The 27,593-nt window shown below is 48.6% G+C and overlaps 1 protein-coding gene across 6 annotated transcripts in view; it reads left to right on the top strand.

Annotated features, from left to right (window-relative positions):
• The window catches only part of LOC144511902 (voltage-dependent L-type calcium channel subunit alpha-1S-like), an 841,603-nt gene that overhangs the window by 93,792 nt on the left and 720,218 nt on the right, over positions 1-27,593 (top strand). For all 6 annotated transcript variants that reach the window (XR_013500922.1, XR_013500923.1, XM_078242345.1 and 3 more), the window contains exons 9-12: positions 3,766-3,926; positions 4,398-4,623; positions 17,785-17,992; positions 25,542-25,662. Coding sequence is in view for 4 of the 6 variants with exons in the window: in XM_078242345.1 (XP_078098471.1) it covers positions 3,766-3,926; positions 4,398-4,623; positions 17,785-17,992; positions 25,542-25,662 (716 nt within the window). In the remaining 2 variants the exon portion in view is untranslated. The remainder of the gene's footprint in view (positions 1-3,765; positions 3,927-4,397; positions 4,624-17,784; positions 17,993-25,541; positions 25,663-27,593) is intronic.

Raw genomic sequence — 27,593 nt, forward strand, 5'->3', positions numbered from 1 at the left:
TATGGGAGACTGCCACTGGGGTGCTTTCTGGCACATCACCCTTCTGACTATTACCCCTCCTAACCGTGACCCACGTGTCTTCCTTCCGAGACCCTGGTGTCACTACCTGACTATAACTTTTATCTATGACTCTCTCATTTTCCCTAACTAAACTGAGTTCATCGAGCCTCAGCTCCAGCTCCCTTACACGATCCTTCAGGAGATGCAGTTCCACACATCTGGCACAGATATGGACTTCCGGGAGGCAAGTTGTCTCCAGGAACTCCCACATCCCACACCGAATGCAGTATACTGGCCTCCCACTCATACCAGCCATGTCCTTTTTAGTTTTGGGGATAAAACAAAAAGGGGGTGTAACCGAAGAAAAACAAACAAACAACCTTCCTCGCCGAAGCCCTGTGAGCCAAAGCCCTTTTAGCTCTCACTCTGTCCCCTGCTCACTCCACTGCCCGCTAACGACGCTGCCCGCTCAAAGGTGCGGCCTACTTTTAAACCCTCCAAAATCGTCCCAGGCTGCTGCTGGGCCTATTTCCTGTTTAGAAAAAAAAAAACCTCCGATTTTTTTCACTAATTTAAACTGAAAAATAATTAAATAAATTAATTACTCTACTGCAGCCCGAGCAGCACTCCCTCATTGAGACACCAACTGTCACACTCATGAGTGCAAAAGGTTAAGCTTTGATGGGATGTCCTTTTTTTAAAGAAATACTTAACAACCCTCTACAACCACCCTCTGTCTTCTGTCATCAACAGGTTTATTTGGTAGTGTGGCTTTTGCTACCAAATAAACCTGTTGGACTTTAACCTGGTGTTGTTAAACTTCTTACTGTGTTCACCCCAGTCCAACGCCGGCATCTACACATCATTCTGTCATCAAGCCAATTTTGTATCCATTTCGCTACCTCACCCTGGATCCTGTGAGATTTAACCTTATGCAACGACCTACCCTGCGGTACCTTGTCAAAGGCCTTGTCCAACCAAGCAAATATTTGAATTATGTATCTTTTAGAACTTCCTGAAGATTTGAAAGGTGTTACCTAATAGAGTTATCAAGGTTTACAGCATGGAAACAGCCCTTCGGCCCAACTTGTCCCTGCCGCCCCTTTTTTTAACCTCTAAGCTAGTCCCATTTGGCCCATATCCCCCTGTAGCCGTCCTACCCATGTAACTGTCTAAACACTTTTTAAAAGACAAAATTGTACCCGCCTCTACTACTGCCTCTGGTTGCTCGTTCCAGACATTCGACACCCTCTGTGTGAAAAAATTGCCCCTCTGGACCCTTTTGTATCTCTCCCCTCTCACTTGAAACTGATGTCCTCTAGTTTTAGACTCCCCTACCTTTGGGAAAGATATTGACTATCGAGCTGATCTATGCCCCTCATTATTTTATAGAACTCTATGAGATCACCCCTAAGCCTCCTACGCTCCATGGAAAAAAGTCCCAGTCTATCCAGCCTCTCGTTATAACTCAAACTATCAAATCCCGGGAGCATCTTAGTAAATCTTTTCTGCACTCTGTCTAGTTTAATAATATCCTTTCCATAATAGGGTGACTCGAACTGTACACAGTATTCCAAGTGTGGCCTTACCAATGTCTTGTACAACTTCAACAAGACGTCCTAACACGTGTATTCTGACCAATGAAACCAAGCATGCCGAATGCCTTCTTCACCACTCTGTCCAGCTGTGACCCCACTTTCAAGGAGCTCTGAACATGTACCCCTAGATCTCTTTGTTCTATAACTCTCCCCAATGCCCTACCATAACTGAATAAGTCCTGCCCTGGTTCAATCTGCCAAAATGCATCACCTTGCTTTTATCTAAATTCAACTCCATCTGCCATTCGTCAGCCCACTGTCCCAATTGATCGAAGATCCTATTGCAATCCTAGATAACCTTCTTCAATGTCCACTATGCCATCAATCGTGGTATCATCTGCAAACTTACTAACCATACCTCCTAAATTCTCATCCAAATCATTAATATAAATGACAAATAACAGTGGACCCTGCACCTATCCCTGAGGAACACCGCTGGCACAGGCCTCCAGTTTGAAAAACAACCCTCTGCAACCACCCTCTGTCTTCTATCATCAAGCCAATTTTGTATCCATTTCGCTACCTCACCCTGGATCCTGTGAGATTTAACCTTATGCAACAACCTACCATGCGGTACCTTGTCAAAGGCCTTGCTAAAGTCCATGTAGACAACATCAACTGCACTGCCCTCATCGACCTTCTTCGTTACCCCTTCAAAAAACTCAATCAAATTTGTGAGACATGATTTTCCACTCACAAAGCCATGCTGACAGTCCCGAATTAGTCCTTGCGTCTCTAAATGCCTGTCGATCCTGTCTCTCAGAATACCTTCTGACCTTCTGGGCGGCACGGTAGCACAGTGGTTAGCACTGCTGCTTCACAGCTCCAGGGTCCCGGGTTCGATTCCCGGCTCGGGTCACTGTCTGTGTGGAGTTTGCACATTCTCCTCGTGTCTGCGTGGGTTTCCTCTGGGTGCTCCGGTTTCCTCCCACAGTCCAAAGATGTGCGGGTTAGGTTGATTGGCCAGGTTAAAAATTGCCCCTTAGAGTCCTGGGATGTGTAGGTTAGAGGGATTAGCGGGTAAATATGTGGGGGTATGGCTTGGGTGGGATTGTGGTCGGTGCAGACTCGATGGGCCGAATGGCCTCCTTCTGCACTGTAGGGTTTCTATGATTCTATGATGATAACTTACTCACTACAGATGTGAGGCTCACTGGCCCGTAGTTCCCAGGCTTTTCCCTGCAGCCCTTTTTAAACAAAGGCACAACATTTGCCACCCTCCAATATTCAGGCACCTCACCTGTGACTATCGATGATTCAAATATCTCGGCTCGGGGACCCGCAATTTCCTCCTTAGCCTCCCACAATGTCCTGGGATACACTTCATCAGGTCCCGGGGATTTATCTACCTTGATGCGCTTTAATACTTCCAGCATCTCCTTCTCTGTTATATGTACACTCCCCAAGACATCACTATTTATTTCCCCAAGTTCCTTAACATCCATGCTTTTCTCAATAGTAAACACTGATGAGAAATATTTATTTAGGATCTCACCCATCTCTTGTGGATCCGCACATAGATGACCTTGTTGATCCTTAAGAGACCCGACTCTCTCCCTTGTTACTCTTTTGCCCTTTATGTATTTGTAGAAGCTCTTTGGATTCTCCTTTGCCTTATCTGCCAAAACAAATCTCGTGTTCCCTTTTTGCCCTCATGATTTTTCTCTTAATTTCTGCACCCTCTATACTCTTCAAGGGATCCACTTGATCTCAGCTGCCCATGCATGTCATGTGCCTCCTTCTTCTTCTTGACCAGGGCCTCAATATCCTGAGTCATGCAGGTTTTTCTGCTGGTGATAACAATGAAGCTGTTATCAAAATCCAATTGGTTCACTTGATGCCCTTCAGGGCAGGAAAGCTGGTGTGCGAAGTATGTAATTGTAGATCGACACTATATTGTGACTCTGTGCTCAGGCAGGGGGCTTAGGGAGAGATGAAATAACTTGTTTTCCCTGGGTTACGAATGATTATTGCCACTGGCGCCTGGCCTTAGAGTCCTGGTCATTTGTAGACACAGTGCAGCCCTGAAAATTGGGCTTGGAGGGAGGAGCTCAGCAGATCCTGACTTCCTTTGCACATGCTGAGAGGGTTGGATGGAGGTATGCAGTGGTGCTCAGGCCTATAAACAGAGCTGGGCTGGGGATTTACTTCTTAGTTTTTCCTGCAGCTGGCGATGTCAGAGGTGGAATCGGATGTTCAGGCGGAAGTGCAGGGCATTTGTGAAATCCAACTTCTTCTACTGGCTAGTGATATTCCTGGTTTTCCTCAACACTCTAATGATTGCCTTGGAGCACCACCATCAACCTGACTGGCTGACCAACATCCAAGGTAAGATCAAAATCTGTAATCACGAGTCAATATTATCACTATTAAACAACTCCACCTTGCCCAGACACACCCGGCCCCTCACCCAGACACACCTGGCCCCTTGCCCAGAGAGACCTGGCCCCTCGCTCCAGCACACCCAGCCCCGCGCCTGGGCGAGCCCCGCCCCTTCACCCCCACAGACACAACCATCCTATCTTGGACTCAATCACCCTTAATCTTTGCCCCACCCCTCCAGGCCCATTCCCACACTCAACTTTCTCCCCACTCCCAATAGAGCGCTTTGCAATTTTTTTTCCCATAATCCCTGGCTCTAATAACGGACAACTGCTCTCATCCACGGTAATAATCATTTCCACTTGCACAATCCAGTCATATCAGCTGTGCTCTCTCTCTGTTAATATCACTCTATCTCTGTCTTTGTTTATCTCTCTCTTTCTCATTCTCCCTCTCTGTTTCTTCCTCATATTGTAGACAATGCTAACAAGGTGCTCTTAGCCCTGTTCACGGTGGAGATGGTCCTGAAGATGTTTAGCCTTGGCCTCCAGGCCTACTTTGTGTCTCTGTTTAATCGATTTGACTGCTTTGTGGTGTGTGGTGGAATCCTGGAGACTATTCTGGTCGAGGTGAGGGTAATGTCTCCACTTGGAATCTCCGTCCTCCGATGTATCCGACTTCTGAGGATCTTCAAAATCACCAGGTATGGTTTGTGGACCAGAAGTATGAAGTCAACAAATACTAAGTCAACCAGTTCTAGGTGCCACACTTGAGGAAGGATGTGAAGGGATTGGCGAGAGTACAAAGGAAATTCACAAGGATAATTCCAGGGATTAAGAACTGTAGCTATGAGGATAGATTGGAGAGGTTGGGACTGTTTTCGTTGGAGAAAAGAAGGCGGAAAGGAGATTTGATTGAGGTATTCAGATCTTGAAGGGTATCGGAAGGGGAAATCGTGATCAGCTGTTCCCATGCACTAGAGGGCAATGATTTAAAATAATTGGCAAAAAGGGTGAATGGAATCCGGAATGAACTTCCTGAGAGGGTGGTGGAGGCAACTTCAATCGAGGCATTCAAAAAAGAATTGGATTGATTCTGAAAAGAGAATGTGCAAGGCAGAGGAGTGGAACTGCATGGATTGTTCTTTCAGAGAGCCAGAGTAGAAGTGTTGGGCTGCATTGTCTCCTCTTGTACAGTAAAGATTCTGTGAAATAACGGTTCATTCTCCAGTTTCACTGAAGCGGCAGAATTACTCACCCCACCAGTTAGAGCAGGTGAATCCAGAGATGCCTCACTGAAAAGGCAAACATCATACATATTTAAAGGATGGTCAAAACTTAAGTGTGCAGGGGCAAAGGTTCACGATTGTGATTGCAATACTGAACTGAGATGCAATTATAAAGGTAAGTGCGGGAATAGAGAGACCTGGGCTTGACATCCACACACTGAGGTGACAGGATAAGATACAAAAGCCGTTACAAAGACACAGGGGATAGCTGGCTTCATAAATAGGCATAGGTTACAAAAGTGAGGGTGTCATACAAAACCTTTGCAGCTTAGGCTTCAGCTCGAGTGCTTTTCTCACTTTTGGACATGACATTTCATGAAGAATGTCAATGTCTTGGAGAAGGTGTGAAGGTGATTCATTTGAATGCCTTGAAGGCTGGAGGTCTTCAGTTACATGTAGAGTCTGTAAAAGTTGAGATTATGTTGGACATTCTAAAGATTCATAACCCCTGAATGATGGTCCTCATGATGGTCCCCTTATCCTGAGACTGTGCCCTCTTGTTCTAGATTTGCCAGCCAGAGGAAACAATCTTTCAGCGTCTACCCTGTCAAGCCCTGTTAGAATCTTTCATATTTCAATTAGATGACTTTTCATTCTTCTAAACTCCAGAGAATCTTGACCCAAACTACCCAGCCCTTCATACGAACATAAGAACATAAGAAATAGGAGCAGGAGTAGGCCATCTAGCCCCTCGAGCCTGTCCCGCCATTCAATAAGATCATGGCTGATCTGACGTGGATCAGTACCACTTACCCGCCTGATCCCCATAACCCTTAATTCCCTTACCGATCAGGAATCCATCCATCCGCGCTTTAAACATATTCAGCGAGGTAGCCTCCACCACCTCAGTGGGCAGAGAATTCCAGAGATTCACCACCCTCTGGGAGAAGAAGTTCCTCCTCAACTCTGTCTTAAACCGACCCCCCTTTATTTTGAGGCTGTGTCCTCTAGTTTTAACTTCCTTACTAAGTGGAAAGAATCTCTCCGCCTCCACCCTATCCAGCCCCCGCATTATCTTATAAGTCTCCATAAGATCCCCCCTCATCCTTCTAAACTCCAACGAGTACAAACCCAATCTCCTCAGCCTCTCCTCATAATCCAAACCCCTCATCTCCGGTATCAACCTGGTGAACCTTCTCTGCACTCCCTCCAATGCCAATATATCCTTCCTCATATAAGGGGACCAATACTGCACACAGTATTCCAGCTGCGGCCTCACCAATGCCCTGTACAGGTGCATCAAGACATCCCTGCTTTTATATTCTATCCCCCTCGCAATATAGGCCAACATCCCATTTGCCTTCTTGATCACCTGTTGTACCTGCAGACTGGGCTTTTGCGTCTCATGCACAAGGACCCCCAGGTCCCTTTGCACGGTAGCATGTTTTAATTTGTTTCCATTGAGATAGTAATCCCATTTGTTATTATTTCCTCCAAAGTGTATAACCTCGCATTTATCAACGTTATACTCCATTTGCCATATCCTCGCCCACTCACTCAGCCTGTCCAAATCTCTCTGCAGATCTTCTCCGTCCTCCACACGATTCACTTTTCCACTTATCTTTGTGTCGTCTGCAAACTTCGTTACCCTACACTCCGTCCCCTCCTCCAGATCATCTATATAAATGGTAAACAGTTGCGGCCCGAGTACCGATCCCTGCGGCACGCCACTAGTTACCTTCCTCCAACTGGAAAAACACCCATTTATTCCGACTCTTTGCTTCCTGTCGGATAGCCAGTCCCCAATCCACTTTAACACACTACCCCCAACTCCGTGTGCCCTAATCTTCTTCAGCAGCCTTTTATGGGGCACCTTATCAAACGCCTTTTGGAAATCCAAAAACACCGCATCCACCGGTTCTCCTCCATCAACCGCCCTAGTCACATCTTCATAAAAATCCAACATGTTCGTCAAGCACGACTTTCCCCTCATGAATCCATGCTGCGTCTGATTGATCGAACCATTTCTATCCAGATGCCCTGCTATCTCCTCCTTAATAATGGATTCCAGCATTTTCCCTACTACAGACGTTAAGCTGACCGGCCTATAGTTACCCGCCTTTTGACTCCTTCCTTTTTTAAACAGCGGCGTAACATTTGCCGTTTTCCAATCAACCGGCACTACCCCAGAATGCAACGAGTTTTGATAAATAATCACTAACGCATCCACTATTACCTCTGACATTTCTTTCAATACCCTGGGATGCATTCCATCCGGACCCGGGGACTTGTCCACCTTCAGTCCCATTAGTCTACCCAGCACTGCCTCTCTGGTAACATTAATCGTATTAAGTATTTCTCCTGCTGCCAACCCTCTATCGTTAATATTTGGCAAACTATTTGTGTCCTCCACCGTGAAGACCGACACAAAAAACTTATTTAAAGACTCAGCCATATCCTCATTTCCCACTATTAACTCCCCCCTCTCGTCCTCCAAGGGTCCAACATTCACTCTAGCCACTCTATTCCTTTTTATATATTTATAAAAACTTTTACTATCATTTTTTATATTAATTGCTAGCCTAGCTTCATAGTCTATCCTTCCTTTCTTTATCGCTTTCTTAGTCTCTCTTTGTTGTTTCTTAAATTTTTCCCAATCACTTGTTTCTCCACTATTTTTGGCCACTCTGTACGCAGCTGTTTTTATTTTAATACTCTCCTTTATTTCCTTCGTTATCCACGGCTGGTTCTCCCTTTTCTTACAATCCTTGTTTTTTGCTGGAATATATTTTTGCTGAGAACTGAAAAGGATCTCCTTAAAAATCCTCCACTGTTCCTCAGCTATCCTACCTGCCAGCCTGCTCTCCCAGTCTACCTTAGCCAATTCATCCCTCATCCTATCATATTTCCCTCTGTTCAAACAGAGGACACTGGTTTGGGACCAAACTTTCTCCTCTTCCATCTGAATCAGAAATTCGACCATATTGTGGTCACTAGACCCAAGAGGGTCCTTCACAATAAGATCCTTAATTCTACCTACCTCGTTACACAATACCAGATCCAAAATAGCTCGTTCCCTCGTCGGTTCCGTAACATGCTGTTCAAGGAAACTATCCCGACAGCATTCTAAGAACTCTTCCTCCATTCCACCCTTACCGACTTGAGTCTGCCAGTCAATGTGCATGTTGAAGTCCCCCATGATTATTGCCGTTCCGTTTTTACACGCATCCCTTATCTGCTTGTTTATAGCCCTCCCTACCTCAACATTATTATTCGGGGGCCTATATACCACACCTACTAGTGTCTTTCTCCCTCTACTATTCCTCATCTCTACCCATAACGATTCCACGTTTTGTTCCTCAGAGCCTATGTCATCCCTCAGTACTACCCTGATATTATCTCTTACTAATAGCGCGACCCCACCACCTTTTCCTTCTTGTCTATTCTTCCTAAACGCCTGATACCCCTGGATATTCATCTCCCAGTCCTGGTCACCTTTCAGCCACGTTTCTGTAATGGCCACTAGATCGTACCCACTTGTGCTGATTTGCACCATCAACTCATTCACCTTGTTCCGAATGCTTCGTGCATTCAGGCAAAGTGTCCTTATTCCAGCTTTTATCTGAACCCGCTTTGATGAGTCGCGAACACCGTCTCCCTCTACTCCCTTATCTAAATTACCGCCTTCATTCACTTGCACCCTCTCCTCTACCATTCATTTTGTAATTCCCCTTACCCCTGCATCCTCCCCCCCATCAATTAGTTCCTTGATCCTAGTCAACTCTTCTAGCTCCCCCCCCCCCATTTCTCCCTCTACTATTCCTCATCTCTACCCATAACGATTCCACGTTTTGTTCTTCAGAGCCTATGTCATCCCTCATTTAGATTTGTAGAATAGATTTGGCCCAAGACAGTTAACAAAGATCTGACTACAGTAATCCCGTTATCCAATGCTTGGCCCATAACCCTGGAGGTTAAGGCACCACAAGTGAATATCTAAATACTTCTTAAATATTATGAGAGTTTCTGACTCAATCATCCTTTCAGGTCGACAGTTCTAAATCCCACCACCCTCTGGATGAAAAAGTTTCTTTTCAACTTCCCTCTTAGCCTTTTCCCTTTTACCTTAAATCTATCCCCCTAGTTATTGACCCCTCTCCTAATGAAAAAAACTGCCTTTCTATCCTCGCTATGCCCTGCATAATCTTATACACCTAAATCAGGTGTCAATAATCTCTCTCTCTCACTCTCGCTCTCTTTGTACTCTCTCTCTCTCTGTATACTGTCTGTACTCACTGCACTCTCTGTCTGGCGGCCTGCTGTGCTGTCTGTCTGGCGGCCTGCTGTACTCGCTGTCTGGCGGCGTATTGTACTCTCTGGCTGGCCGCCTGGTGTACTGTCTGTCTGGCGGCGCGCTGTACTCTCTGTCTGTCGGCCTGCTGTACTCTGTCTGGTGGCCTGCTCTGCTCTCTGTCTGGCGGCCTGCTGTACTCTGTCTGGCAGCCTGCTGTACTCTCTCTGTTGCTGTGCTGTACTCTCCGTCTGGCGGAACGCTTTACTCTCTGTCTGGCAGACTGCTCTGCTCTCTGTCTGGCAGCCTGCTGTACTCTGTCTGGCGGCCTGCTGTACTCTGTCTGGCGGCCTGCTGTACTCTGTCTGGCGGCCTGCTGTACTCTGTCTGGCGGCCTGCTGTACTCTGTCTGGCGGCCTGCTGTACTCTGGCAGGCTGCTGTACTCTGTCTGGCAGACTGCTCTGCTCTCTGTCTGGCGGCCTGCTGTACTCTGTCTGGCGGCCTGCTGTACTCTTTCTGGTGGCCTGCTGTACTCTGCCTGGCGGCCTGCTGTACTCTGTCTGGTGGCCTGCTGTACTCTGCCTGGCGGCCTGCTGTACTCTGTCTGGTGGCCTGCTGTACTCTGCCTGGCGGCCTGCTGTACTCTGTCTGGTGGCCTGCTGTACTCTGCCTGGCGGCCTGCTGTACTCTGTCTGGTGGCCTGCTGTACTCTGCCTGGCGGCCTGCTGTACTCTTTCTGGCGGCCTGCTGTACTCTGCCTGGCGGCCTGCTGTACTCTGTCTGGTGGCCTGCTGCTCTCTGTCTGGTGGCCTGCTGCTCTCTGTCTGGTGGCCTGCTGCTCTCAGTCTGGTGGCCTGCCGCTCTCAGTCTGGCGGCCTGCTGTACTCAGTCTGGCGGCCTCCTGCACACTTTGTCCGGTGGTGTGCTATACTCTCTATTTGGCGGTGTGCTGCACTCTGTGTCTGGCGGCCTGTTGTATTCTCTGTCTGATGGCCTGCTGTACTCTCTGTCTGACAGCCTGCTGTACTCTCTGTCTGACAGCCTGCTGTACTCTCTGTCTGGTGGTTGATGTAGTCTTTGTCTGGCGGCCTGCTGTACTTTCTGTCTGGTGCTGTACTGAACTCTCTGTCTGGCAGCCTGCTGTACTCTGTCTGGCGGCCTGCTGTACTCTGTCTGGCGGCCTGCTGTACTCTGGCAGGCTGCTGTACTCTGTCTGGCAGACTGCTCTGCTCTCTGTCTGGCGGCCTGCTGTACTCTGTCTAGCGGCCTGCTGTACTCTGTCTGGTGGCCTGCTGCACTCTGTCTGGCGGCCTGCTGTACTCTGCCTGGCGGCCTGCTGTACTCTGTCTGGTGGCCTGCTGCTCTCTGTCTGGTGGCCTGCTGCTCTCAGTCTGGTGGCCTGCTGCTCTCAGTCTGGTGGCCTGCTGCTCTCAGTCTGGCAGCCTGCTGTACTCAGTCTGGCGGCCTCCTGCACACTCTGTCCGGTGGTGTGCTATACTCTCTATTTGGCGGTGTGCTGCACTCTGTGTCTGGCGGCCTGTTGTATTCTCTGTCTGATGGCCTGCTGTACTCTCTGTCTGACAGCCTGCTGTACTCTCTGTCTGGTGGTTGACGTAGTCTTTGTCTGGCGGCCTGCTGTACTTTCTGTCTGGTGCTGTACTGAACTCTCTGTCTGGCTGCCTGCTGTGCTCTGTGTCTGGCGGCCTGCTGTATGCTCTGTCTGGTAGCCTGTTGTACGCTCTGTCTGGCGGAGTGCTGTTCTCTCTGTCTGGCGGAGTGCTGTACTGTCTGTCTGGCGGCATGCTGCACACGCTGTCTGGTGGCCCGCTGTACTCTCTGTCTGGCGGTGTGTTGTACTCTCTGTCTGGCGGTGTGCTGTACTCTCTGGCCAGCTACTGTATTCTCTGTCTGCTGGTGTGCTGTACTCTCTGTCTGGCAGCCTGCTGCATTCTCTGTCTGGCGGCGTGCTGTAATCGCAATCTGGCGGTCTGCTGTACCCTCTGTCTGGTGGCCTGCTGTATGCTCTGTCTGGCGATGTGCTGTTCTCTCCGTGTGGCGATGTGCTGTACGCTCTGTCTGACGGTCTGCTGTATGCTCTGTCTGGTGGCCTGCTGCATGTCTGGTGACATGCTGTATTCACTGTCTGGCGGCCACCTGTACTCTCTCTATGGTGGCATTCTGTTCTCTCTGTCTGGCGATGTGCTGTACCCTCTGTCTGGCGGCCTGCTGTACTCCCTGTTTGGCAGCCTAGTGTAATCTTTGTCTGGCGGCCAGCGGTACTCTCTGTCTGGCGGAGTGCTGTACTCTCTGTCTGGCGGAGTGCTGTACTCTCTGTCTGGCGGCAGCTGTACTCTCTGTCTGGCGGAGTGCTGTACTCTCTGTCTGGCGGCAGCTGTACTCTCTGTCTGGCGGAGTGCTGTACTCTCTGTCTGGCAGTGTGCTGTATTCTCTGTCTCGCTGCGGTTTCTACACTCTGCCTCGTGGAGTGCTGTATTCTCTTTCTGGCAGAGTACTGTACTGTCTGCCTGACGGTGTGCTGTATTCTCTGTCTGGCGGCATGCTGTACATGCTGTCCGGTGGCCTGCTGTATACTCTGTCTGGTAGTCTGCTGTGCACTCTGTCTGGCGTCCTGCTGCATGTCTGGCGGCATTCTGCACTCTCTGTCTGGCGGCATTCTGCACTCTCTGTCTGGCGGAGTGTTGTACTCTCTGTCTGGCGGTGTGTTGTACTCTCTGTCTGGCGGTGTGTTGTACTCTCTGGCGATGTGTTGTACTCTCTGTCTGGCGGCCTGCTGTAGTCTTTGTCGGGCGGCGGGTTGTAGTCTATGTCTGGTGGTGTGCTGTACTCTCTGTCTGGTGGAGTGCTGTCTGGCGGTGTGTTGTACTCTTTGTCTGTCAGTGTGTTGTACTCTGTCTGGTGGCCTGCTGTAGTTTTTGTCTGGAGGTGGGTTGTAGTCTTTGTCTGGCAGAGTGCTGTACTCTTTGTCTGGCAATCTGCTGTATGCTCTGTCTGACGGTCTGCTGTATGCCATGTCTGGCGGCATGCTGTATTCTATGTCTTGTGGCCTGCTGTACTCTCTGTCTGGCAGCCTGCTGTGCTCTCTGTCTGGCAGCCTGCTTTACACTCTGTCTGGCGGTGTGCTGTACTCTCTGTCTGGCAGCCTGCTGTAGTCTTTGTCTGGCGGCGGGTTGTAGTCTATGTCTGGCGGTGTGTTGTACCCTCTGTCTCGCTGCGGTTTCTACACTCTGCCTCGCGGAGTGCTGTACTCTCTGTCTACCTGAGTGCTGTTCCCTTTGTCTGGCAGTGTGTTGTACTCTCTGTCTGACGGAGTGCTGTACTCTCTGTCTGGCGGTGTGTTGTAGTCTTTGTCTGGCGGAGTGCTGTACTCTCTGTCTGGTGGCCTGCTGTACTCTCTGTCTGGCGGTGTGTTGTACTCTCTGTCTGGCGGTGTGTTGTACTCTCTGTCTGGCGGAGTGCTGTATTCTCTGTCTGGCGGAGTGCTGTACTCTCTGTCTGGCGGAGTGCTGTACTCTCTGTCTGGCAGTGTGCTGTACTCTCTGTCTGGCAGTGTGCTGTACTCTCTGTCTGGCAGTGTGCTGTACTCTCTGTCTGGCGGTGTGCTATACTCTCTGTCTGGTGGTGTGCTGTACTCTGTCTGGCGGTGTGCTGTACTCTCTGTCTGGCAGTGTGCTGTACTCTCTGTCTGGTGGTGTGCTGTACTCTGTCTGGCGGTGTGCTGTACTCTCTGTCTGGCAGTGTGCTGTACGCTCTGTCTGGCGGAATGCTGTACTCTGTCTGGTGGTGTGCTGTACTCTCTGTCTGGCAGCGTGCTGTACTCTCTGTCTGGCGGAATGCTGTACTCTGGTGGTGTGCTGTACTCTCTGTCTGGCGGCGCGCTGTACTCTCTGTCTGGCGGAGTGCTGTTCTGTCTGTCTGGCGGAGTGCTGTAGTCTCTGTCTGGCAGAGTGCTGTTCTGTCTGTCTGGCGGAGTGCTGTAGTCTCTGTCTGGCGGAGTGCTGTACTCTCTGTCTGGCGGAGTGCTGTACTCTCTGTCTGGTGGAGTGCTGTACTCTCTGTCTGGCGGTGTGCTGTACTCTCTGTATGGCGGTGTGCTGTATTCTCTGTCTACCTGAGTGCTGTTCCCTTTGTCTGGCAGCGTGCTGTACTCTCTGTCTGGCGGTGTGTTGTACTCTCTGTCTGGCGGCCTGCTGTAGGTTTTGTCTGGCGGTGGGTTGCAGTCTTTGTCTGGCAGTGTGCTGTACTCTCTGTCTGGTGGAGTGCTGTGCGCTCTGTCTGGCGGTGTGTTGTACTCTCTGTCAGGCGGCGTGTTGTACTCTCTGTCTGCTGGAGTGCTGTGCGCTCTGTCTGGCGGAGTGCTGTACTCTCTGTCTGGCGGAGTGCTGTACTCTCTGTCTGGCAGTGTGCAGTACTCTCTGTCTGGCGGAGTGCTGTACTCTCTGTCTGGCGGTGTGCTGTACTCTCTGCCTTGGGGAGTGCTGTACGCTCTGTCTGGCGGAGTGCTGTACTCTCTGTCTGGCGGAGTGCTGTACTCTGTGTCTGGCGGAGTGCTGTACTCTGTGTCTGGCGGAGTGCTGTACTCTCTGTCTGGCGGAGTGCTGTACTCTCTCTCTGGCGGAATGCTGTACTCTCTGTCTGGCGGAGTGCTGTAGTCTCTGTCTGGCGGAGTGCTGTACTCTGTGTCTGGCGGAGTGCTGTACTCTCTGTCTGGCGGAGTGCTGTACTCTCTGTCTGGCGGAATGCTGTACTCTCTGTCTGGCGGAATGCTGTACTCTCTGTCTAGTGGAGTGCTGTACTCTCTATCTAGTGGAGTGCTGTACTCTCTGTCTGGCGGAGTGCTGTACTCTCTGTCTGGCGGAGTGCTGTACTCTCTGTCTGGCGGAGTGCTGTACTCTCTGTCTGGCGGAGTGCTGTACTCTCTGTCTGGCGGAGTGCTGTACTCTCTGTCTGGCGGAGTGCTGTACTCTCTGTCTAGTGGAGTGCTGTACTCTCTATCTAGTGGAGTGCTGTACTCTCTGTCTGGTGGAGTGTTGTACTCTCTGTCTGGCGGAATGCTGTACTCTCTGTCTGGCGGAATGCTGTACTCTCTGTCTAGTGGAGTGCTGTACTCTCTATCTAGTGGAGTGCTGTACTCTCTGTCTGGCGGAGTGCTGTACTCTCTGTCTGGCGGAGTGCTGTACTCTCTGTCTGGCGGAGTGCTGTACTCTCTGTCTAGTGGAGTGCTGTACTCTCTGTCTGGCGGAGTGCAGTACTCTCTGTCTGGCGGAGTGCTGTACTCTCTGTCTGGCGGAATGCTGTACTCTCTGTCTGGCGGAGTGCTGTACTCTCTGTCTGGCGGAGTGCTGTAGTCTCTATCTGGCGGAGTGCTGTACTCTCTATCTAGTGGAGTGCTGTACTCTCTGTCTGGCGGAGTGCTGTACTCTCTGTCTGGCGGAGTGCTGTACTCTCTGTCTGGCGGCGTGCTGTACTCTCTGTCTGGCGGAGTGCTGTACTCTCTGTCTGGCGGAGTGCTGTACTCTCTGTCTGGCGGAGTGCTGTACTCTCTGTCTGGTGGAGTGCTGTGCGCTCTGTCTGGCGGAGTGCTGTACTCTCTATCTGGCGGCGTGCTGTACTCTCTGTCTGGCGGAGTGCTGTACTCTCTGTCTGGTGGAGTGCTGTACTCTCTGTCTGGTGGAGTGCTGTACTCTCTGTCTGGCGGCGTGCTGTACTCTCTGTCTGGCGGCGTGCTGTACTCTCTGTCTGGCGGAGTGCTGTACTCTCTGTCTGGTGGAGTGCTGTACTCTCTGTCTGGCGGAGTGCTGTGCGCTCTGTCTGGCGGAGTGCTGTACTCTCTGTCTGGCGGCGTGCTGTACTCTCTGTCGGGCGGAGTGCTGTACTCTCTGTCTGGTGGAGTGCTGTACTCTCTGTCTGGTGGAGTGCTGTACTCTCTGTCTGGTGGAGTGTTGTACTCTCTGTCTGGCGGCGTGCTGTACTCTCTGTCTGGCAGTGTGCTGTACTCTCTGTCTGGCGGAGTGCTGTACTCTCTGTCTGGCGGAGTGCTGTACTCTCTATCTGGCGGAGTGCTGTACTCTCTGTCTGGCGGAGTGCTGTACTCTCTATCTGGCGGAGTGCTGTACTCTCTGTCTGGCGGCGTGCTGTACTCTCTGTCTGGCGGAGTGCTGTACTCTCTGTCTGGCGGAGTGCTGTACTCTCTGTCTGGTGGAGGGCTGTGCGCTCTGTCTGGCGGAGTGCTGTACTCTCTATCTGGCAGTGTGCTGTAGTCTCTGTCTGTCGGAGTGCTGTACTCTCTGTCTGGCGGAGTGCTGTACTCTCTGTCTGGCGGAATGCTGTACTCTCTGTCTGCCGGAGTGCTGTACTCTCTGTCTGGCAGTGTGCTGTACTCTCTGTCTGGCGGAGTGCTGTAGTCTCTGTCTGTCGGAGTGCTGTACTCTCTGTCTGGCGGAGTGCTGTACTCTCTGTCTGGCGGAATGCTGTACTCTCTGTCTGGCGGAGTGCTGTACTCTCTGTCTGGCGGAGTGCTGTACTCTCTGTCTGGCGGAGTGCTGTAGTCTCTGTCTGGCGGAGTGCTGTAGTCTCTGTCTGGCGGAGTGCTGTAGTCTCTGTCTGGCGGAGTGCTGTAGTCTCTGTCTGGCGGAGTGCTGTAGTCTCTGTCTGGCGGAGTGCTGTAGTCTCTGTCTGGCGGAGTGCTGTAGTCTCTGTCTGGCGGAGTGCTGTAGTCTCTGTCTGGCGGAGTGCAGTACTCTCTGTCTGGCAGTGTGCTGTACTCTCTGTCTGGCAGCGCGCTGTACTCTCTGTCTGGCAGTGTGCAGTACTCTCTGTCTGGCAGTGTGCTGTACTCTCTGTCTGGCAGCGCGCTGTACTCTCTGTCTGGCAGTGTGCTGTACTCTCTGTCTGGCAGCGTGCTGTACTCTCTGTCTGGCAGCGCACTGTACTCTATGTCTGGCAGCGTGCTGTACTCTCTGTCTGGCAGCGTGCTGTACTCTCTGTCTGGCGGTGTGCTGTATTCTCTGTCTGGCGGAGTTCTGTACTCTCTGTCTGGCGGAGTTCTGTACTCTCTGTCTGGCGGAGTGCTGTATTCTCTGTCTGGCGGAGTTCTGTACTCTCTGTCTGGCGGTGTGCTGTACTCTCTGTCTGGCGGTGTGCTGTACTCTCTGTCTGGCGGTGTGCTGTACTCTCTGTCTGGCGGTGTGCTGTACTCTCTGTCTGGCGGTGTGCTGTACTCTCTGTCTGGCGGTGTGCTGTACTCTCTGTCTGGCAGTGTGCTGTACTCTCTGTCTGGCAGCGCGCCGTACTCTCTATCTGGCAGCGCGCTGTACTCTCTGTCTGGCAGCGTGCTGTAGTCTCTGTCTGGCAGAGTGCTGTACTCTCTGTCTGGCAGTGTGCTGTACTCTCTGTCTGGCAGCGCGCCGTACTCTCTATCTGGCAGCGCGCCGTACTCTCTGTCTGGCAGCGTGCTGTAGTCTCTGTCTGGCGGTGTGCTGTATTCTCTGTCTGGCAGTGTGCTGTACTCTCTGTCTGGCAGCGCGCTGTACTCTCTGTCTGGCGGAGTGCTGTACTCTCTGTCTGGCGGTGTGCTGTACTCTCTGTCTGGCGGAGTGCTGTACTCTCTGTCTGGCGGTGTGCTGTATTCTCTGTCTGGCGGTGTGCTGTATTCTCTGCCTCGCGGAGTGCTGTACTCTCTGTCTACCTGAGTGCTGTTCCCTTTGTCTGGCAGCGTGCTGTACTCTCTGTCTGGCGGTGTGTTGTACTCTCTGTCTGGCGGAGTGCTGTACTCTCTGTCTGGCGGAGTGCTGTACTCTCTGTCTGGCGGAGTGCTGTACTCTCTGTCTGGCAGCGTGCTGTACTCTCTGTCTGGCAGTGTGCTGTACTCTCTGTCTGGCAGTGTGCTGTACTCTCTGTCTGGCAGTGTGCTGTACTCTCTGTCTGGCAGTGTGCTGTACTCTCTGTCTGGCAGTGTGCTGTACTCTCTGTCTGGCAGTGTGCTGTACTCTCTGTCTGGCAGTGTGCTGTACTCTCTGTCTGGCGGTGTGCTGTATTCTCTGTCTGGCAGTGTGCTGTACGCTCTGTCTGGCAGTGTGCTGTACTCTCTGTCTGGCAGTGTGCTGTACTCTCTGTCTGGCAGTGTGCTGTACTCTCTGTCTGGCAGTGTGTTGTATTCTCCAGCTTTTTAGCCGTGTCACAACTTTCTTTGGTATAATTCAACATATCAGTTTTTTTGGCTCACCTTGACATGCCCTTTTTCCTTGGCGTTTAGAGCAGTTATTGTCCGTAGATGTGCTTTGGGCCATAAATTTTACGCCTTATTCTAATTCTCTCTTTTGCTTAGGTACTGGACGTCGTTGAGTAACCTGGTCGCCTCCCTGTTGAACTCAGTCCGTTCTATTGCATCCTTACTACTACTTCTATTCCTCTTCATCATCATCTTCTCATTGCTTGGGATGCAGCTGTTTGGTGGCAAGTACAACTTTGATGACATGGTTGTGCGAAGGAGCACGTTTGATAACTTTCCTCAGGCATTGCTGAGTGTGTTCCAGGTCAGTATCGGGTTGCATGAATCACACTTTATTGTTGTTTTTAAATGCTTTTTTTGGGAGGTTACTCAAGGCCCGCTCCAGAGGATTGAGCTTTAATGCAAGCTGACACGACTGCACTAATTGTTAGAGTTACTGTCTTTTGACGTTAGAGCAAGATCTTGTATGTTCGCCTCAGTGGACAGAAAAGATTCCAAACTGTCTCTCAGGTGTTATTTATCCCACAGTCAGCGCCAAAATAAATACAAATAAAAACAGAAAATTCTGGAAATACTGGCAGACTTAATAGAGTCTGAAAGAAATTAAAGTTTCAGGTTGATTTTTCATCAGAAATTGGAAAAGTTCTAGACTGAATTGGTTTTTTATTCATGTCTACCTTCGCGATTTGGTTGCCATGTTTCCTACCATAGCACAGTACTTCAGAGGTAGTAAAGTACTTGACGGGTTTAAGGTGTTACAGAACAGCAATCATTACTTTTCTTTTAAAGTCTCTGCTGCATTTTAATCCTCTGGTGGAAAAGATGTTGTCTTCTCTCATTCAGAACCAACCATCATTCTCTTCTGTACTGTGGTTCATCAAGACACAAATCCTTTCAACCAGATGCTGAGCTTCAGACCTCAGAGAGAGGGAGAGGGTGGGAGTTAGTGTTCCAGAGAAGGAGAGGGCACGAATTAATGACTCAATGGAATAGAGGCGGAGCCTAGTGACCGCAGATGTGTAAATGTGCTACAATGGAATCTCATTGGATTGCAGTGAGTTCCAGAGTGGAATGTGCTACAATGGAGTCCTACTGTCCTGCAGTGAGTTCAAGATGGAAATGTTGCCTGTGAAATACTCTATACAGACACTTCGACCAGTTTATCACTCAAAGCACATTTACCCAGGTGCTTTGAGACAGAGAAAGGACTGTGGTTCGAACTTAGCTTAATTAAAAACACTTGCAAGTTAAAGGAACAACTTTTACACAGTAAAATTAAGTTAACTTTTCCCCAAAAAGGCTGACTGAAACATAAAAACATAAAAATTAGAAGCAGGAGTAGGCCATTTAGCCCTTTGAGCCTGCTCTGCCATTCATTTTGATCATGACTGACCTCGCTTTTATCCAAATTATGCTGCATCTGCCATGCAAATACTCACACACTCAGCCTGTCCAAATCACGCTGAAGAATCTCTGCATCCTCCTCACAGCTCACCCTCCCACCCAACTTTGTATCATCTGCAAATTTGGTTTCCTCTTCAAATCATTCATATATAATGTGAACAGTTGGGGTCCGAGCACTAGTTACGCCACTAGTCACTGCCTGCCAAACAGAAAAATACCCATCTATGCCAACTCTTTGCTTCCTATCTGCTAACCAGCTTTTGATCCATCTCAAGACACTACCCGCAATCCCATGCGCTTTAACTTCACATTGCAATCTGCTCTGTGAGACCTTGTCGAAAGTCTTCTGAATGTCTCAATAAACAACATCCACTGGTTCTCCTTGGTCAACTCTACTAGTTAAATCCTTAAAGAATTCCAGTAGATTCGCCAAGCATGCTTTCCCCTTTGTAAATCCATGTTGACGTTGTCTGATTATACCACTGCCTTCCAAATGCTGAACTGTGAAATCCTTGATAATGGACTCGAGCAACTTTCCCAGTACTGACGTTAGGCTCACTGGTCTATAGTTCCATGTTTTCTCTTTACCTCCCTTTTTGAATAGCGGGTTTACATTAGCTATCCTCCAATCCATAGGAACCAGTCCAGAGTCAAAAGAATATTGGAAAATGACTACCAATAGATCTACTATTTCCAGGGCCAATTCCTTAAGTACCCTGGGATGAAGATTATCAGGCCCTGGAGATTCATCCACCTTCAATCCCATCAATTCCCCCAAAATTATTTCTCTACTAATACTGATTTCCTTCAGCTCCTCACTAAAACTTGTTTCTCCCGGAACATCTGGTACATTACTCATGTCTTCCTTTGTGAAGACAGAAGCAAACTATGAATTTAGTTCCTCAGCCATTTCTTTGTTCCCTGTTATGAATTCTCCTGTTTCTGACTGTAAGGGTCTACCTTAATTTTAGTCAATCTTTTTCTCTTTACATACCTGTATAAACTTTTACAGTAAGAAGTTTAACAACACCAGGTTAAAGTCCAACAGGTTTATTTGGTAGCAAAAGCCACACAAGCTTTCGAAGCTCTAAGCCCCTTCTTCAGGTGAGTGGGAATTCTGTTCACAAACAGTGTTTATAAAGACACAGACTCAATTTACATGAATAATGGTTGGAATGCGAATACTTACAACTAATCAAGTCTTTAAGAAACAAAACAATGGGAGTGGAGAGAGTATCAAGACAGGCTAAAAAGATGTGTATTGTCTCCAGACAAGACAGCCAGTGAAACTCTGCAGGTCCACGCAACTGTGGGCGTTACAAATAGTGTGACATGAACCCAATATCCCGGTTGAGGCCGTCCGCGTGTGTGCGGAACTTGGCTATCAGTTTCTGCTCAGCGACTCTGCGCTGTCGTGTGTCGCGAAGGCCGCCTTGGAGAACGCTTACCCGAATATCAGAGGCCGAATGCCCGTGACCGCTGAAGTGCTCCCCAACAGGAAGAGAACAGTCTTGCCTGGTGATTGTCGAGCGGTGTTCATTCATCCGTTGTCGCAGCGTCTGCATAGTTTCCCCGATGTACCATGCCTCGGGACATCCTTTCTTGCAGCGTATCAGGTAGACAATGTTGGCCGAGTTGCAAGAGTATGTACCGTGTACCTGGTGGATGGTGTTCTCACGTGAGATGATGGCATCTGTGTCGATGATCCTAAACTTTTACAGTCAGTTTTTATGTTCCTCGCTAGCTTACTTTCATACTCTATTTCCCCCTTCCCTTGGTTTTGATTTGATTTGACTTATTATTGTCACGTGTATGAATATGCAGTGAAAAGTATTGTTTCTTGTGCGCTATACAGACAAAGCATACCATACAAAGAGAAGGAAAGGCGAGCATGCAGAATGTAGTGTTGCAGTCATAGCTACGGTGTGGAGAAGGCTCGACTTATTGTGAGAAAGGTCCATTCAAAAGTCTGATGGCAGGAGGGAAGAAGCTGTTCTTGAGTCCGTCCAAGGTCAATGGACATTTCCATTGTCCACCCCTCACCCGCTCTGATTCCATGGTGGGCTGGGCGCTCAAATTCCGGAGAATGTCTTTTTCTATTATTCTGGCTGAGTACTTCCTGATGGGTTTCGGCCATAACAACTCTTCCATTGTAAAGTTAGAGCCTCTCTTTCAATCTGTCGTCTAGATTCTGTTTTGGGTCATAATGACTCCCCCATTATGAAGGTCAAATACAAGCTGCAAGACAACTCTGGTATGGTCCCTAAACAGAAAATGCTGTAGAAACTCAGCAGGTCTGACAGCATCTGTGGACAGAGAATAGAGCCAATGTTTCGAGTCTGGATAACCCTTCATCAGGCTCTATTCTCTTTCCACAGATGCTGTCAGACCTGCTGAGTTTTTGCAGCATTTTCTGTTTTTGTTTCAGATTTGACCACCAGCAGTATTTTGCCTTTATCCTGGTGTGGTCCCTGTTGTCTTTTGACCTGTGATAACCTTGTCCTGTCTGAATTCTATCAGGCTTTTTGTTTGCAGAAGCTGTTTAGCTGTATATTAATTTGAAGTGTCCAATGTTGGGCCTTCTTGCTCAAGTAATTTGCCCTCTTCTTGATCCAATGAGCCTCAGCTAGTAGGATCACACAACCCAAGTCAAATTCCCTTCTCAGGCAAGCATCTGAGTCTCAGACAGTCAGCCCAAATCCCTCACCCTTTTCACAATACAAACATTCTTAATTAGGTACTGTTAAAACATTAACTTTAAACTTCATACACAGAAAAGTTCAATATTGCAAACGTCAAGACAAAACGGGTCCCAATCTTAAACATTTTCTCAAATGGACATACAAATCTCAAACTTTGTAAAATCAAAAACAAAAATGGGTTGGTACAGTATTTTCGTGAATTCAAATATTTACAGATATGTGCAAAAGATTCTTTAATATACACATGGAGACCATTGGTTGAGCATCGTCTCCGTACTTAGTCTCCGTAGGGTGAATTTTATCGTAAGGATGATGAGGTGCATTTAGTGACTTTTATTGGTGTGTACCCATAACATACCATCCTAACATTTGCCTGCGCCCAGTGGGGTGAACCACATGTACCCAGGGTAAATACATTTTTTTTTGTTCGGTGTTTTCTGTGAATTAATCCCGGTGATGAATCCAATGACGTAGGTCTTCAGATTGATTCAAGATGGTGCCAGAGTGTGGCGATTTCTTGCGAGCTGCCCCCAGCATATCCTCTAATTGTATCTTTTACTCTTGTTCCATGCTTTTAAAACTCTACTCTAACTCTCATAAACTCTCTACACCCTAGCTATGGCTGCAACACTTGACACTGCACCCTCTCCTTTCCTTCTCTATGAACGGTGTGCTTTGTATAGCACACAAGAAACTTTTCACTGTATACTAATGTATGTGACAATAATAAATTAAATCAAAAAAAGGAATGTCTTCCAACTTCATGGTTATCCTGAGGAGAAATCAAGGTAACATTTGTGAGATAATATTATTATATAATAATTATAATATTATCATTTGATAATATCTGTATGGTTTTAAATATATTCCTCTAACCCTCCTCCACTGGTGGAGATCTCTATTGGTTATATTTGGTGCTGCTCCGCACTTGCTACCCTAATTTCCTCAAAACTGCTTTTTAACTGATTTTTCCCCCCCTTTTTGGCGTGTCAATTGTGTCAAGCATAAATATTGGCCTGAGATTTTGTGGATCGATCTCAAAATTTACAATTGAGAGCGTGCTTGTGACCATGTACCTGTATTTGGTCTGTGGTGCCTCTAAGATAGAATCATATACTGCTAGGACCAGGATTACCCTGCCCGGTCCTTCTTTCTTTCTGCTTGAATGGGGAGGAGATAAATATGTGACTGCTTTCAGTCAGAAGTTTCACCTTTCAAAGTTTAGATGGCTGAGTGTCCGGACATGCAAGGGAGCTTTTATGAAATCTTGCTCAGAATAGGAGGACTTGGGCTGTAAGATGTTTTGTTTAGCTTTGTTCTCATTGGAATGTCTGATCAAATGTTTCCGTGGGCCTTGGAGCCATGCTGACTCCTCAATGCTTCGTGAGTGGAGCATAGAAAAAGTGAGAGGGCATGGGATCCAAGGGGCTGCTGCCCGGTGGATCCAGAACTGGCTTGCCCAAAGGAGGCAGAGAGTGTGTATAGATGAGTCTTTTTCTAATTGGAGGTCGGTCACCAGTGGTGTGCCCCAGGGATCTGTTCTGGGACCCTTGCTGTTTGTCATTTTCATAAATGACCTGGATGAGGAAGTGGAGAGATGGGTTGGTAAGTTTGCCGACGACACGAAGGTTGGTGGGGTTGTGGATAGTCTGGAGGGATGTCAGAAGTTACAGAGGGACATAGATAGGATGCAAGACTGGGCGGAGAAGTGGCAGATGGACTTCAACCCAGATAAATGCGTAGTGGTCCATTTTGGCAAGTCAAATGGGATGAAGGAGTGCAATATAAAGGGAAAGACTCTTAGTACTGTAGAGGATCAGAAGGACCTTGGGGTCCGGGTCCATAGGACTCTAAAATCGGCCTTGCAGGTGGAGGAGGTGGTTAAGAAGGCGTATGGTGTGCTGGCCTTTATCAATCGCGGGATTGAGTTTAGGAGTCCGGGGATAATGATGCAGCTATATAAGACCCTCGTCAGACCCCACTTGGAGTACTGTGCTCAGTTCTGGTCGCCTCATTACAGGAAGGATGTGGAAAAGATTGAAAGGGTGCAGAGGAGATTTACAAGGATGTTGCCTGGTGGCATGCCTTATGAGGATAGGCTGAGGGAGCTCGGTCTTTTCTCCTTGGAGAGACGTAGGATGAGAGGAGACCTAATTGAGGTATATAAGATGTTGAGAGGCATAGATCGGGTGGACTCTCAGAGGCTTTTTCCCAGGGTGGAAATGGCTGCTACGAGAGGACACAGGTTTAAGGTGCTGGGGGGTATGTACAGGGGAAATGTTAGGGGGAAGTTTTTCACACAGAGGGTGGTGGGCGAGTGGAATCGGCTGCCGTCAGTGGTGGTGGAGGAAAACTCAATAGGGTCTTTTAAGAGACTCCTGGATGAGTACATGGGACTTAACAGGATGGAGGGTTATAGGTAGGCCTAAAAGGTAGGGATATGTTTGGCACAACTTGTGGGGCCGAAGGGCCTGTTTTGTGCTGTAGTTTTCTATGTTCTATAGTTCTCCTGGTTCGGTTTTATGGCAGTAATCGGGGAGGCCGTTTCTGTGGGATTCAGATCAGGGACAAGGAATCGGGACTTGGGGCTGGCATCTGTCATTCCTCTGGGGATATGCGAAACTGATGGTTGCTTTGGGAGCCGTATGCCTTCATCTGGTTTATGTGGTACCATCTGGTCTTCCCAGATTCCACTAAGATCTTGTACACTGATGGGCTTGCCTTATCCACTACAGGGTGGGGTCCAGAGTACTTGGGGGACGGGAATGTGCCTGGTTGGAAAATTTGGATTATTACCTTTTGTCCCAGCTCATTCTCTGTTAGGTTTACTTTGCCGTTGAAGTAGGTCTTGCTTTGTTTCTTTTTCTGCCCTGATTTAACAGTGGCTGCCATCTGTGTGGCCTGTATGTTTTCCAGCACCATCTTTACTGCCTGCTCATGGCTGAGGGCTGTGACTTCAGGCTCAGGCAGATCGAGTCTGAAAACCATTCAATTCCTGTCATGGGGTGTCTGATCATCAGGGTATGGGGGGTTAATCAGGTAGAACATGCTGCTGTATTCCATGCCAGCATCAGGGCAAAGGGCAACATGATGTTCCAAGTGAAATTGTTTTGCTGGACGGTCTTTTCAATCATACCTTTTAGGGTACGGTTCACCCTTTCCACGATCCTACTTGTTTGGGAGTGGTATGCAATGTGGAACCTTTTGTTTATTCCAAATAGGGCATGACCTTTTGCATTACTTAGATAGTGAAATGGTTCCCATGATCTGATTCTCTGCTACGCGGGACTGGAAAATAACCTGGGATCAGGTTATTCACAACCTCAATAGATTGTGAATTTTTGGAATATTCTACTCAGAAGGATGTGAATGCTTCGATATATTAAAGGCTAGGATATAGCCTCTGTTGGTCATGTGGAGTGGGCAGGAAAATTTAATTGAAGCCAAAGATCAGCTGCGATCATATTGAATGGTGGAGCAGGCTCAATGGGCTGATGTCTATTTCTGCTCCGATGTGTTCCGTTCTTCTGTTCTCTCTTCCTTCTTTCCCTTCTCCCCTTCCTTCCCTCCACTCCCCTCTTCCTTTCCTCTCTCCCCCCTCCTCTGGCTGCCCTTGCCTGGACAGTGCCACAGAGATGCTGACCTGGTAAGGAAATGAACCTGTGGTGGTTTGTGGAGGGGTGTGATGGCTGACAATGAGACCCAGGTGTTGTTGGAACAAACTGTAACATGCTGTTTTTGGTGCAGATATTGACCGGTGAGGATTGGAATTCTGTCATGAATGATGGCATCATGGCCTATGGAGGCCCCTCCTTCCCCGGTGTGCTGGTCTGTATTTACTTCATCATCTTGTTTGTCTGTGGAAACTGTATCCTTCAATCTGAGTGGTCTCACAGTCAGACTGCAAGGCAGTGGGGGGGGGCACAGGCTCAGCAGTTGGGATGGGGCGGGGGCGGGGGGGGGGGGGTTGTTGGATGGGATGATTTCATAGAATCCCTACAGTACAGAAGGAGGCCATTCAGCCCATCGAGTCTGCACCAACCACAATCCCACCCAGGCCCTATCCCCATATTCTAGCCTACTGTGACCCTCTTTGGGGCTAACAGATCCCACCCTGCCTCTTACTGTTCATAAACTGGCTGAAGAGTTATTGGTTCTAATTTATGTTAATTTTCAACTATTCTCAAATTATCTTTTTGCCCTTTCACTTCCCCTCTCAATTTATTGCATTTGACTGAGTTCTGGCTTGACAGATTCCCCTGACGTGTATCATACAGCCGCTTTCTGTTTGTTTCACTGGGCTGAGTCAGGCAAGCGCTCTTGTTGTTGCAATGAAGGGCGTTCCTGACCGTGGTGGCCTCCTGTTTTCTCTGTTAACAGGGAGAGGCTCTCGGCCCGATCTCAGTCACGCCCCTAATGAGGAACACGTTTTAATTAAGAACATAGAACATAGAACAGTACAGCACAGAACACGCCCTTCGGCCCACGATGTTGTGCCGAGCTTTATCTGAAACCAAGATCAAGCTATCCCACTCCCCATCATCCTGGTGTGCTCCATGTGCCTATCCAATAACCGCTTAAATGTTCCTAAAGTGTCTGACTCCACTATCACTGCAGGCAGTCCATTCCACACCCCAACCACTCTCTGCGTAAAGAAGCTACCTCTGATATCCTTCCTACATCTCCCACCATGAACCCTATAGTTATGCCCCCTTGTAATAGCTCCATCCACCCGAGGAAATAGTCTTTGAACGTTCACTCTATCTATCCCCTTCTTCATTTTATAAACCTCTATTAAGTCTCCCCTCAGCCTCCTCCGCTCCAGAGAGAACAGCCCTAGCTCCCTCAACCTTTCCTCATAAGACCTACCCTCCAAACCAGGCAGCATCCTGGTAAATCTCCTCTGCACTCTTTCCAGCGCTTCCACATCCTTCTTATAGTGAGGTGACCAGAACTGCACACAATATTCCAAATGTGGTCTCACCAAGGTCCTGTACAGTTGCAGCATAACCCCACGGCTCTTAAACTCCAACCCCCTGTTAATAAAAGCTAACACACTATAGGCCTTCTTCACAGCTCTATCCACTTGAGTGGCAACATTTAGAGATCTGTGGATATGGACCCCAAGATCTCTCTGTTCCTCCACAGTCTTCAGAACCCTACCTTTGACCCTGTAATCCACATTTAAATTAGTCCTACCAAAATGAATCACCTCACATTTATCAGGGTTAAACTCCATTTGCCATTTTTCAGCCCAGCTTTGCATCCTATCTATGTCTCTTTGCAGCCTACAACAGCCCTCCACCTCATCCACTACTCCACCAATCTTGGTGTCATCAGCAAATTTACTGATCCACCCTTCAGCCCCCTCCTCTAAGTCATTAATAAAAATCACAAAGAGCAGAGGACCAAGCACTGATCCCTGTGGCACTAATTAAGAAGGCAAATGGAATTTTGCCCTTCATTGCGAGAGGGATGAAGTTTAAAAACAGGGAGGTTATGTTGCAGCTGTATAAAGTCCTGATGAGCCCACACTTGGAGTACTGTTTATAGTTTTGGTCTCCTTACTTGCGAAAGGATATACTGGCACTGTAGGGGGTGCAGAGGAGATTCACTGGGTTGATTCCAGAGTTGAGAGAGTTGGCTAATGCGAGACTGAGCAGACTGGAACTATACTCATTGGAATTTAGAAGAATATGGGGGAGGAGGGGATGGGATCTTATAGAAACATATAAAATTATGAAGGGAACAGATAAGATAGAAGCAGGGAGGTTGTTTCTACTGGCAGATGAAAGTAGA

Source organism: Mustelus asterias, chromosome 25 (assembly GCF_964213995.1).
Source record: "Mustelus asterias chromosome 25, sMusAst1.hap1.1, whole genome shotgun sequence".
Lineage (NCBI taxonomy): Eukaryota > Metazoa > Chordata > Chondrichthyes > Carcharhiniformes > Triakidae > Mustelus > Mustelus asterias.